The following is a 14,051-nucleotide window of genomic DNA, read 5'->3' as shown; positions in this document are numbered from 1 at the left end:
TTGGCGGTACGTGGATGACGTTTTTGCGATTGTGTCCAGGGATAGTTTGTCGCAGTTTTCGGACTACCTTAACACTTTGCACGATAAGGTTAAGTTCACGGTGGAGATTGAGAATGATGGGCAGTTGCCGTTTTTAGATGTTTTGGTTATGCGGGGACCCTGTGGTAAATTGGAAACTACAGTTTATCGTAAGCCAACTCATACGGATCGATACTTGAGGGCAGATTCACACACCATCCTTGTCATTTGTCTTCTTTGCCTAGAACGTTGATAAATCGAGCCTTGAATATTTGTGATCCAAAATTTGTGGATCGTGAACTGAGTCACGTGAGACGGGTTTTGGAAAGCAATGGGTACAACTGGAGGCAGTGCAACCGTGTGGTGAGCGTGTCGACTCGTCATAGACCGGTGGGAGCTGAGAGGGTTCCGGTATATTTACCGTTTATAAAAGGGTCGACGGATAAAATCGGACACTTGTTACGCCGAAGATATAGCATCAAGTCGATTTTCCGTCCTCATATGCAGCTTCAGACAGTTGGTACGTTCGCCGAAGGATAAGGAGCCCCTGAGTGGCCCCGGGTATATTATGATTCCCTGTGCCTGTGCAAGAGCTATATTGGAGAGACTGGACGAAACGTTTCCACAAGGGTATCGGAGCACATACGCAGTATGAGGAAACAGGACGACAAGGGGTCTGCTGTGGCCGAGCACTCAATGAACTCGGATTCGACGCACTATATCAGATTTGATAAGGTATCTGTACTTGCGAGAGAGAAATTTTTCATTCCGCGGAAAGTGCGTGAAGCCATCGAGATTAGTCGTCGGCCGAATTTCAACCGGATAGTGGTTGGACGGTACCTCCGAGTTGGAAAACGGTGTTAAATACTCGTGCTGCGTCATCGTGTGTGTGAACGTACCTTTACAGAGCGAATATTGTTAGTGTTGTGTGCTACCCTACATTTGACAGTTGTAATGATGATGAAAACGCGGGTAGTTGTGTGCCGGTGTCAGTTTCGTCGGGTAGTCGCGCGAGCAGAGCGGCGGCGCGCGTCGCGTTGCTCCGAAGACGAAGGGCTACGGATTAGCCCGAAACATGTCGAGCTAAACTCGATTTAAGACGTGAGTTATCCGGGTCATTATATTTAATATGCAATCTATCAAAATTTCATAAGACCGTCAGATTGACCAACCTAACACTAGATTTTTGTACACTATGCAGGCTAATTTTATAGCAAAAATACTTGTGTTACCTCTTTGGTTGTGCAATTTAAAAAAAAACTAAAACAATGCAATAAAGGATTTTCATACATTTTATCTGCTCTAGAGCAGAAAAGTCCCGCATTTAGTGCGTTTATGATGAAATTAAAGCAAAGTTGGAAGAAAAATTATTCTTCTGATCAGATGGTTTTCGAAATTATCCTTATAAAGAGGCTAAAGATATACCATATAGATAACCATTTTGATTACACACACAGTTACAACATGTTGTGTAATGACAACAGGATTTTAACATGTACTCATTCATTCACCGTTATGATCAGTAATCTGTTAAATCTCCCACCCAATAATACCTACAAAATTTTTGCTACCCGAATTTCGCACTACTTTTAGAGCAATCTGAGCCAGAATTTTTAAGTGAAAACAATAGTACATTGCGTCTCAAGGGCGGTAAATAAGGAATTACGAACGAGAGTCTATTAGAAGCCCGAAGTCGAAGACTGAGGGCTTTAATGAGTCGATGTTCGTAATTCTAGTACCGCCCGTGCGACATACAATGTTTTTCATCACATTTGCGAGTAAATTTTTATATTTATGAAAGAAAAAAATATATAATTATTCAAAATATTGGCGATACCTTAGGCTGCGCTCTCGGCAGCGCTGCCCTCCCCCTCCCGCAGCATGCGCCGCAGCGTGCGTGTGCATGTGGTCCTGCAGCGCGCGCAGCGCCATCAGTACGCACATTGATTCATTGACCGACCTTGGGCTTCATGACAAGAAAATTTGTACGCGTAAAAACTCATTTACCGACCACGGGTTTCATGACAAGCACATCAAGGTGGAGGGTTTTATTTGGGGGGTTGCAACCAAGGTAGCCTGCATGTTATGACACTATTTACGAGCAAGTGTTATGAAAAAATATTAGTTCTATCCCTACTCCAGCCGCAATCCTTTCTCACGCCGTTTTACGGTAAATAACTTGTTTAAGGGACAACATAATAGAGATAAAAGATTTTTTTGTATAGAAAACTTCAAAAAGTTGTGAAACTTAAACAATACTCATTCCAGGTTCTAGTAGACACAGTATGGGCCATAAGCTACCTCACAGACGGTGGCAACGACCAGATCCAGATGGTGATAGAGTCCGGGATCGTGCCGAAGCTGATCCCTCTGCTGTCTCACAAGGATGTCAAAGTGCAAACGGCAGCACTTCGGGCCGTAGGCAACATCGTCACCGGCACCGACGACCAGACACAGGTCGTGCTTAACTGCGACGCACTATCGCATTTCCCTGCTCTGCTGTCGCACCAGGTAAGGGATGCCTTGATATTGATACCGGAATAAGCACTACCCGAGTCTACAGTCAATAGTTAAGGATAGAAAAAAAAAGTTTATTCTTGCCTAATATTGATTTTCTTCAAAGAAACTTACTGCTGATGAAAACACCCTTTTTTGTCGTCTTCATTACACCTGATAATGTGAAGAAGTTGTCTCCGCTACTGCGAAAATGTAAAGGAATCAATGACATTATGTATTGTGTTTCGTCATTTTGCCCTTCAACGTGTCCTACTAAAGCAGCTCGAATGGTAAAAAAAAGATTACAGGCTTTCTTAGGAACTTAGGACCCAGTGACATTGTATGTTGTTGCCAGACACAAAGCTCATTACAACAGTAAACCAATGTCGTTGACACATCGCCTCGTCTTTATAAGGGCCTAAGTAGAACCGATTGATTCAAAAATGACAATCCAATAACATAAGAATTCATAAATCGGATTTACCAAACTTATTAGAGGCCAGTTTCATGGAATGAAATTACATATTCAGTAAGAGATACCAAATACTTTTAACACTGCTCTTGTTGCATTTCAGAAAGAGAAAATCTGCAAAGAAGCAGTATGGTTCCTCTCTAACATCACGGCGGGCAACAAGCGGCAGGTCCAGGCGGTCATCGACGCGGGCCTCCTCCCCAAGATCATTGAGAACCTCAGCAAGGGCGAGTTCCAGACGCAGAAGGAGGCTGCCTGGGCCGTCTCCAACCTCAGCATCAGCGGCACCAAGGAACAGGTGGCGACGCTCATCGCCAGCGGCGTCATACCGCCCTTCTGCAATCTGCTCAGCTGCAAGGATACTCAAGTTATCAATGTGAGTTGAATTGTGTAGCCTAATTCCAAAGGCCTCGCTCTTTTTCGCTTCTCTTCCACTTTTCCCATTAAGATCACATTTATGAACTCGTCATGTCATATATGACATCTTATTAGATGACCAATAATTTTCCCTCTCCGATTCTCTATTGTTTCTATTAACGTTCTCTCGGATTGTTTGTTTATTGATGTGAAAATACCATAATATCATACGACAAATTAACACCAAAGTTGTATCACGGACCTCAAGATACCTCGCCAATTAGCGTATCACAGAAAGTCTCATTAGAAGTATCCTAATTTATATTTGGTGTTGTCCAAAATAGTTGTAGGAACATAATGCAAATCAAGCTCTCCTTGATCTTCTTACATAGAGCGGGCATGATGCCTTTACCAAACATCAAAAATTAAAAAGTAACTTTTTGACAGGTGGTGCTCGATGGTCTCAGCAACATGCTGAAGATGGCAGGCGACGGGGCCATGGACGTGGCCAACCTGATCGAGGAGTGCGGCGGCCTCGACCGCATCGAGGCGCTCCAGAGTCACGAGAAGAACGAAATCTATAAGATGGCCTACGACATTATTGAGCAATACTTCGCTGATGAGGTAAGTGGAACGACACCGTGTGTTTTTTTTTTTTTTTCAATAATAAGTGTTGATGTCACAGATCATGGAACAAATCGAAAACTTGAATATTGACGTAAGCTCGAGTACAATTCGTTTTTGTAGTTCAAAGGCCATATTTTTTATAAATTGTAGCAAGATCGCTATTTACTCAGATTGTTAACCCTGTGCAAGGTCATTGACATCTTTTTCCTATCAAGGTTTAATAACCGATAGCAGTGTTTACACCAGAATTTTTATTGTAAATTTGAATACACATAGTTTACACTCTTTTGATCAGAACTAGTATATACAGTGCAGCGTCATAAATAAATGATCACTTTTGTACCTTGTCAGTTGTCATTTTAACGTTATGTTTGAAAAGCCATACGAAATTGTGTACCGAACCGACCGACTGAAAGCGACAAGGTACAAAAGTGATCACTTATTTATGTCATTGACTGTGCTAGTTGATATCGTCTATAGCAGCGTTTCTTAAAGTGTGTATACCATAATTATTTATTTTAATATTATGGTATTATGCAGTTGCATAGTGCAACTACCATTAAGTTAGCTGTTTAGACTGGGTGCCCCTTATTTCGCATAACATTAATTGTCCTAATATGATTTCGCATAACAGATTTGGCATAAATAATTGTGCATAACAGCGAACTTCCATAATTATAAAAAAGGATAACACTTACTCAGCATAATAATGAATTCGCTTAATTGAAATATGCATAACATTGTTAACTATGACTTAAACTGTTATAAATTGAAAACGCATAGTTTTATCAAGCAAGTGAATTAACTTGTTCAGGGCAAAACAGACTCGGTTAGGTTAGGTTCAGAAGGATTTTACGTATAGCAAAAGTTTTTCACTTAATGTAACACTTTATTTATTGTTTGACAAATAAAATTTACAATTTCATTAAAATAATCATTTTATGTTTATACTCTTTTATAATTATGCAAAGTAATGTTATGTTAAATAAATTTATGACAACTTATCGTTATGCCAATCCACATTATGCGCATTTACAAAATCCGAATTAATAATAATGCGAAATAACGTTATGCCAATTTCAATTATGACAATTAATTTATGCGAATGAATATAGACCCGTTTAGACTATTTTAGGATTCCGGCAAATATTTAATTTTCAAATTGTGTTCTGTTACCAAAAAAAAAAATTGAGAATTGCGGATCTCTATGCGGTGGTTCGGCTATATTATGAGTGTGGAAAGGCTACTATGGTGCAGACTAGTTTTTAAACGAAGTGCCCTTTGCAGGAGGAGGACGCGACGCTGGTCCCGGCGGCGGCGGAGGCCGGCTTCCAGTTCGACCCGGCGGCGGGCGGCGCGCACGACGGCTTCCACTTCTAGCGCGCCCGAGCCCGCGCCCCCGCCCCCGCCCCCGCCCCGCCCCGGGCTGGCTTGTCACTGCGGTATCAAGAGTGTACTAGCACGCTTGTAATGTAACGCCGTTTTGGTAAAGCTCGGTTTCAGACTAGCGTTTTCTTCTGCGGGTGTATGGACGTTTTTTGGTATAGGCGCTTACGCGCGTGCTAGGGCCGAACGCGCGTTAAAAATAAAACGAAATCGCACTTGTGCGCGCGTACACGCGCTTCCAAAAACGAGCTTATACGCGCAAATAATACGATATTCTGAAACCGACCTTAGAGTTCACTTTGTCTACAAAGTGTCTTGAAATTAATGCTGAATATGTCAGCAGGTTGGGTTACTTTGACTGAACAACCCTGTATATTTTTCAGGATTTTTTAATGGTGGTTGATAATAAATGTCTCCATACAGAAATATTCAAAGTGTACTACGGCGTCAAACTACTGTGACTATATATTTAAATAAAAAGTTCTAATCAAAAACTATCATCTGGGTGTTCGGTCGGTTAAACCATTAGCTGAAAGTTTTCTTACCTTTTAATCGCCAATACGTTTTCATTCGTACGTGCACGTATCGCCACCTACACCGAAACTATATGACATTTTGTCTTAATTTCATTTAGACTGCGGCGAAATGAGCTGGATAATTTTTGTCTTATAATTCAGACAATGGCGGTTAAAGGGTTAAGACACAGTGTACAACATACGAGCTCTTTGAAAAGTTGTTACGATAAGTTCCGTATCTTTTGACAAACTAACCCCAGGTGTTTTACGTGAAGCACCTGCCGAGGGAATGCGTTGTCTCGCTCTAACGTGTGCGCTGTCTCGGCTGATTAAACCAACAACAGCACGCGTGAACTTCATATATCGCTCAATGCGTCTCTTTACTGTTAGTTGCATAAAGGCTCACTGAATCGCTGTCTGTACAAAAAGAATCCATTCGGATTAAGCCTACCCAGTTTTTTCTTGAGTTATAGCGTGGATATAACTTTCTGTTCGTTGTTTGAACGCACTGCCAATCTAGTGGTACAAGCGCCTTTAGTCACGCGATCATACGTGATTTCTCAGATATAATACTTTCTACAAGTTACTGTGCGAAATATAGTATTTATTTCCATGACCACTCACCTTGTCGCCGTGCTTCCAACGACTAATCCAGTGATACAGAGACGCGTTGAGCGACGTACGTCATAAGAATCATCACCAAGAATTATAGTTTGTTAATTAAATAGCGCCAGTGATGGATTAGCTATAGCTAAGTTTCGATTGAAACTGATGCATCTAGCAAAGATTTATTGTAGCGTACAATGCTTACCCAGTTCGGCTTTCAAGCTGATTCTGTTCTGCGGTAAAGACACTAGTTTTATTATTAGTAATTACGTCTCAGATAACTTTTTTAGAACTTAAAAAACAGCCAGAGCACGGTGTTTAATGTAATATACCTAAACTTTTTTCTTGTTTCTCATTTGCGCTAAAACAGTGAAGAGCACAGACAAGACAACTATAACTGCCAAGAGATGAAATAAATTATGGCTAGAATCTACTTGATCACTGACTAGACCGCGTGATCTACCGATCCTAAAACGAGTATCTGTCGTAAATATATTTCTGAATTAATATTCACTTTCCTGTCTTGCCGCGATCGACTGGTTGGCCGCGACTGCTCTATCATGTTCTTCGTTATTAAACGCTCCCAAATGCATACAGTGCTCGATTTTTGTAGTCTAAATGTATCTTTAAGGACGTCACACCGGATGCGTTTGATGTCCTGCGGTCCAGCCAGCTCACTTTGGAACAGGAAGTGTGACAAGTCCAAACTTTGGCGTAAAAAACATGACCCGAGGACGAGATCAGCATTGAAATCCGACTTAATACACCACCTAAGTGTATCTCTGAGCCGAGAATTGTATTGTTAAGGCGAGGTTTAAGTGAGGCTATGAACGCTAGCCGCCGTCCATCGCGGCGTCACTCATGGCAGCCCTCTTGCGCCTGTTTGGGCGGCGGCCTGGAGAAAAGTTCGTTTGATAACAATATACTCGACGTAAGTAAATTATTGTGAACTAAATGTAATAGACGGTGATATTTGACAGCTGTTTATATGAAGTTAATTATTAATCGGTGATTTTAATGTGATTACAAACGAGCTTTTCTCAGCGCATTGACTTATACAGAGACGAGAGGCGCGAGACTAAACGGGGGTTTTATTAAATGTTGTTTTATGTTTATTTAGTCGCCATGTAAAGTACTCGGATGTAACGAGCGCCGCGGGACCCGGTGCGGGGCCGCGCGGCGCCGCTAGCTGTAAGCCTACATAAGTAAGCGACTTCACGAGTCGGTCAAGCAAAAAGGCCTTAGCACCGTAATTCGTTGTATAATTCGCGTTGTAAAGTAATATAATCGGCTGCCGAGCTCGTCGGTGCTACGGCTTCGTTGTGATAACTCTATTGTGATGAAACTCTATTTGTTTGAATTTTTTCATCTTGTTTTATCGATTTCGTATTACAATAATTTAATGGACAAACATTAAGCGGATAGCTTTAATCGTAGGCGCCGCGTGAGCGCTTACCATAGCGTATTCTGCTTACCGACCGCTTTTGATATAACATAGTATTTATGTTTCAATTTTAACTCTGAACGTATCCAGTGCCGGGTAGGCTCCATGAAATTATGTTCAGTTGACATTGAGCCAATTTGTATCTATATCAATAAATTCTGTCCAATTTATTAGTTGTTTTATTGAGTATGATCACAATACAAAAGTCAGTCGGGGGTTAAATAGAAGGCAGCGAGTCTGTGCGCGCGCCGTATACTTTGTTGAGCTGCAGCATGGTTTTCTGCAACAAGGACATGTCATGATGTGAAGAGATCTGATAGTAGGATAATGTTGTCAAAAATCTTAATATATAAAAAATGAATCCCTATTTCCCTTGGTCAACGGCACCACGCGTGAACGGGTGGACCGATTTCGCTAATTATTTTTTTGTTGTGTTTGCTATTGCCAGGAGAAGGTTCTTATAACAGAAGATTTAGAAAATTAAAAAAAAACTACGTCGGGGCGAAGCCGCGGGAACCAACTAGTTAAGTAATAAAAGCTGAGAAATATACTACGCGGCGCAAGGGTATATATTTTAAAGGAAAATATAACTATAAACAGTAAAATCACTAGATAATGCCTTTCACATCACAAATATTCAATTAACGTCTACATTTTCCCACAGCAGTTCTAGCAGATTTGATTTGCTAAATTATTTCAGACGCTTGCGACTTTAGCGCCACTCTGGAAAACTTATTTCGCTGGACACTAGCAGCTTTCCCCCTCTTTAAGAGATTGTTCTCTCTACAAACAATAGTTCCCGAAAACTAGACCCAGATTCCCGAAAGCACCTCATAAAAAAAAACCTAGAAACAAAAGCAAGGATTTAGTGTCTTTGGCTCTTAGGCGACTCAACCCCAAAAGTAGAATTCCCGAAGCTAATGACAGTAGCGTACCCGCTTGTTGCAGCAGGCGTAGCACTTGACGTTCCCTGCGCAGGAGTCTTCGGCTGGCTGCGCGGTGAGCGCACGCGCCGCCACGCGCCCGCGCAGCGCCTCCGCCGAGTAAAACATGCCCACCTTGTGCCGGAAGCTGAGGACATTGCACCATATTATAAACCTCAGAATTATGACGAATCTAATGATACCTCTTACCTAGAGGGAGGGCTACTAATAATAATAATAATAATAATTAAATTTATTTATTCAGATAACTAGGATCCATATCATTATCATTTGTTGGTATTACTTATAAATATGTTAGGTACCATCAGCCAAATAAGTGGTCTATCAATTTTTAAACAAATTCCTATCAAATGAATATGTCACTAAAGTCGAACTTTCATGTTGACAGACACGTCTATTGGCATTATTGTTTTATGACATTCAAACGATTATCAACTTTAAGGTGATAGACCACATATTTGGCTGATGGTACATGGTGTTAGTTAAATGTACGATGCTTACCCTAGTGTTAGTGAAACATAAACAAATAAAGAAAAAAAAATAGTTCAGCACTTTTACTAGTACATAGGCTTATTTGTCAGTACGTGAATCATATGACAATGATTCAGATACTGACAATCAAACCTATCTGCGAATGCCCTCAGGATGCCGTTAGCGCTCCCCTCCCCCCTGCGCACTAGGGATGTGCACCGCTTGCGCAGGATTGTGTAAAAGCAAACTTGCTGCAGCAAACGACCCCGATGCAGAACCGTGGAAGCCCCATCAACACCCTGAAAGCATTGTTGTACTGAACACGGAACGAATTAGCCCTTAGAATTAGATTTAAGATGTGAGTTATCTGGTACAATATCATTTGATACCACGTGTTAAAATCCGTCCAGCCCTTCAGTCCAGGCTGGCGAGAGGACAGGTTTTGTTTACTCGATATTCGTATAAATGTCCCAAATCGACACAAGCCATTGTTTTGAATTTTCAAGCCAAGAAACCGTATTTTTAAAAGTTAAAATTAAATATGACTATAGCTATTATAGCCGTGGTGGCCTACTGGGTTGACCTATGGACTCTCAAGCAAAGGATCGTGAGTTCAAACAAGGCTCGAATCTCTTGAGTTTTTCGAAATTTACCACAGGTGTGTAAACTTGCGAAGCAATTCAAAGGCGTATGTGAAGTTCCTAATCCGCACTGGACCCGTTGGGGAACTACGGCCTAAGCTGTCATTCTGAGAGAAGTCTGGACCCAACTGTGAGATGTGTGTATGCGTAGGCGATATAGGGGGGGGTATATAATCCGAACAAATTTCATGATGAGCAGGGCCGGATTTAGGGGAGAGCATTCGGAACTACAGCCCCGGAGCCTCCACAAAAGAGGGGCCCCCGCCACAATAGACTTCGGTTTTTTTTTTATCAAATTCCGACTAGTAAGTACTTTTCCTTTGACTCCACTTCTTTGTTGCCCCAAGGCCTCCAGCCCTCTAAATCCGGCCCTGATGATGAGTTACTTGGGCAGCGGCGTGTCCCAGCAGTTGTCGAGGCGCTTGCCGCGCATGATGGCTTGCAGTCTCTGCAGCAGACTGTAGTTGTCCTCCGCGACGCGGCGGCGACGCTCGGCCTCGCGCTGCCACTTCTTCAGTTTGACGGCGACGTGCGCGCGCGACGCCGGCGCCCGCGCGTCTATCGCCGGCAGCGCGCACTCCACCTTTACAACAGAGACACCACCTATTACAAGCAAATGGTATCACCCTAATACTGGCTATTTAACTGGCTATTTTTCTTTCCTTCGATTTTCCAATAGATGGTACTAGTGAGAACACAATTAACACGATACGATACGTATTGCCATCTAGTGAGACGCTGCGGTACACTGACATGACAACAAGCTCACCAACTGAGCCTAGACGAGTAGAGATACGCATGATGTCTATCTTATTTACGTCGTGTTTCTCTCAAATAGTTTCGACGAATGTGTGCAAACGCGGCGCATTCCGGTTATTCGCCATCTACCGTCACACTACGAAAGCCTCATAGCCGGGCAAAGCTGAAATGTTGCCACATGTAGCCTATACTTTCGTATTCTCAATTTATTATTTATGGTGTTTCTTATCTTCAAATTAATAGAAATAAATTTAAGGTTGATGTGAAGTTGTGTTTATAAAATATGCTAGTCTTTATTTTAGTCTCAATATTTTTACTTAATTCGGCTTATTCACATTTTATAATTTACAAATGTTAATGGTAGTGCCATCTATTGCTGTTTTTAGTATTAAATATAGCTTGTAGGAGTTGGTAGGCCATGACCTTTATCAATGAGGGTTTTCACGGAGGCGAAATATCGCTAGATGGCGTTAGTATCGTGAAATCCGTTTGATGTTTGCTCGTGATTGGTTAAATGGGTCAATCAACGTTTTCTTGTCACTCGTTGCTATAGTTACGGTCTCCTGAGTCACTCTTTAAACCGTAAGTTTATAGGATTAAAATATGCCAAACATACATTTGTGTGGTAGTTTTAAGCCCTTTTTATGATTAGTCATCTAATAAGCATGTTAGTATAATGTGACATAACATGTCTTCTATTAAACTGTACTACTTTTGTCCCCTCGCTGACGGGACAGAATAACAAACAAGAAATAGTTGATCCACCCAAATAACTAAATGAGCCAATCGCAAGCAAACGTCAAACGGACCTCACGATACCAACGCCATCTAGCGATATTTCGCCTCCGTGAAAACCAATAGGCGAAAGCCCTCATTGTAAACTAAGCTTTACCTGCGGCTTCGTGTGCTTCAGCCTTTAAAACTGGCAGTCGGCTGAGATTTTAGCTAAGGATTTTAGGTACAGTCAAAATAAGCTATTTCCGAGCGGCCAAGGTAGTCAAAAATATCGGAACATGCGCTCTATTATTAAGGCTTTATGTTAGAGTTCATATTTCGATATTTTTGGTCACCGACTGTACCTAGTAAGGAATTAGTTTAGTAGTTTGGGAAAATTAAATCGTGGTAGCTTACTTGTTATTCCAGACGTCCTATTTACACGGGTGTACCAACTTCTGGCCTTTGGGGGCACACATTTTTTACTCTTGTTATCTCATCTTTTTACAAGCCTCATACACACTTACAGCTTGCGAGGTTCTCTCAAAAGTTACCGCATATTAGAAATTTCAACCCAGTTAGAATTAATTAAAATAAATCGACAAGTACGAAAAATAATGACAGTAGATGGTATTGTTTGTTTATTTATACTCTTTATTGTAAAAAAAGGAAATACAAAAATGAATAAATGTATTTTTTACGATTGCTATTTTACTATGACGATTATATGGAACTAGCTTTTGCCCAAGGCTTCGCCCGCGTGGAATTCTGTTATCGCGCGCTGTTTCCTCGGGAACTGTGCATTTTTCTGGGATAAAAAGTAACCTATGTCACTCTCTGACCCATAAACTATCTCTATGCCAAAAATCACATCGATCCGTCGCTCCGTTTCGACGTGAAAGACGGACAAACACACAAAAACACACTTTCGCATTTATAATATTAGTATGGATTGCTAAGTATCTGTGTAGGTACTGTATAATCATCTGTTTATTAGCAATTCCATATACCTAAACGTCTTAGTAAAATAGTCAAATGTAGGGCTGCCATCTCTAAAATTTGTCTACCAGGACAAGACGCGTGAAAACCACGGATTTTGGAGCCCAAAACCCGGGCATGTCAACAGGTTTAGGTTTTTATTAAACTTGGTCAGTAGGTATAATAAAATATAGGCCAATCAAATAAGATCCTTATAAAACGATTTAAAGCTTGCTGGAAATTAATTCTTCGAAAAATTCTAATTGCATTGGTCTTTTTTAAACCCAGACTACAAATGGAACCCCGCCCGGACGTTCCCCGGACGCCCTCTAAACTAGGACAAATCTGGGGAAACCCGAACGGATGGCAGCCCTAATCAAATGCAAAATACCATCCACTAAGTCAATAAACTTTGCTGACTGAACAAACGCACACGTGCGGCACTGGGCAGTGGGCAGTCTTAAAAACTTATAACTGCGTGTGGTTCCTTACCTTGGCGCGGTGATCCTGAAACCGCCGCTCCTCCCACGGCTGAATCAGCAGTTTATCACGTCTCGATAGCATATTCAATGAGGTGCGCTAATACATAACTCTGTGAAGGTAAATTGGTTGAATCGATAGCAGAGCAGTTGCTATGTCAACATGGGGTTATATCAATTGAAATATTATAGTTATGGGTGGGTTACACCCGAAACTGTCGTGTCTACATAATTAACCCTATCGCTGTGTATGTAATATGTAACCACACGGATACCTACAAAAGAAATCATTCTACAATTTTGACACTGCAATTTATTATTAAAAATGTTACCAAGGTGGTAGTGACGAACGAAGAATGTTCCCAAACTTCCCCAATGTCATAATGATTTTCCTTGTTGATAACGTTTTCTTTGAAAAGGGTCCACAGTGGCTCACAGATCAGTACCTTCGAAAGCAGTCGCCATTAAAGACACTCGACCTAACTAGGTGCTCTAAAATTTCTGATCTCGAATCACATAGTTTTCATAGATTATGTAATTATCTTAATAAGGTGGGGTTTAAATGAAAAACATTTAGCAAATTAATAAATAAATTATATAGTTAAATATTATACACTGCACTTATAATGGTATCATATCATGGTCGTTACACCAGGGAATATACATGAAAACGTTCAAACACATGGTTACAATACAAATAATATTACACTTTGAGCAATACAAAAATAAAAAACTCAATCACTCTAATAAATCTAAGCTTATTTATTAATCAATAGTCGTTAGTTTCAATCCGGTGGTTGGTACTTTGGTACCGAGAAACAAAACGGAATTATGTGTTGTATTAAAAAGCATAGGAATGTAAGATTGTTATTCCTCTCTACTTTGGCAATGTTTCAAGTAAAGCTTTTAGTAGCACAATCACCTCAAATGCAGTTTTACTTAGTACTTGCCAGCTCGAACTGTAACTGAAAGTTACAGGGCGCAGGGGTGGCAGCAAAACTTTTAATGATACGTTATCGTTATTAAATTGTGTGAAATAATGACACCACCTAAAATTGGTTTGGTTAGTATACAAAACTTAGGGTTTTTTGCATATGCCCGATGATAATAAATAACTTAAGTGTACCGAAATGTGGCGGTTTAT

General features: G+C 40.9%; 2 protein-coding genes across 2 annotated transcripts in view; one reads left to right on the top strand and one right to left on the bottom strand.

The window, feature by feature from the left end:
* Positions 1-8,091, top strand: part of LOC141426139 (importin subunit alpha-3-like) — a 13,773-nt gene extending 5,682 nt beyond the window's left edge. Inside the window, exons 4-7 of the mRNA XM_074085000.1 lie at positions 2,244-2,529; positions 3,090-3,362; positions 3,791-3,967; positions 5,258-8,091. Coding sequence (XP_073941101.1) covers positions 2,244-2,529; positions 3,090-3,362; positions 3,791-3,967; positions 5,258-5,350 — 829 coding nt within the window. The 3' untranslated portion in view covers positions 5,351-8,091. The remainder of the gene's footprint in view (positions 1-2,243; positions 2,530-3,089; positions 3,363-3,790; positions 3,968-5,257) is intronic.
* A 30-nt stretch (positions 8,092-8,121) lies between these two features.
* Positions 8,122-13,002, bottom strand: LOC141426936 (uncharacterized). Its single transcript, XM_074086215.1, has 4 exons — positions 12,921-13,002; positions 10,364-10,560; positions 8,857-8,992; positions 8,122-8,201 (listed from the first exon to the last, which is right to left on the bottom strand). Exons 1-4 carry the CDS (start codon positions 12,990-12,992, stop codon positions 8,139-8,141), a joined length of 468 nt encoding a protein of 155 aa, XP_073942316.1. The 5' UTR covers positions 12,993-13,002; the 3' UTR covers positions 8,122-8,138.
* Between the last annotated feature and the right edge of the window lie 1,049 nt (positions 13,003-14,051).

The sequence above is a fragment of the Choristoneura fumiferana genome, chromosome 3, assembly GCF_025370935.1.
Source record: "Choristoneura fumiferana chromosome 3, NRCan_CFum_1, whole genome shotgun sequence".
Classification (NCBI taxonomy): Eukaryota; Metazoa; Arthropoda; class Insecta; order Lepidoptera; family Tortricidae; genus Choristoneura; species Choristoneura fumiferana.
This window is presented reverse-complemented; position numbering and strand designations above follow the sequence as displayed.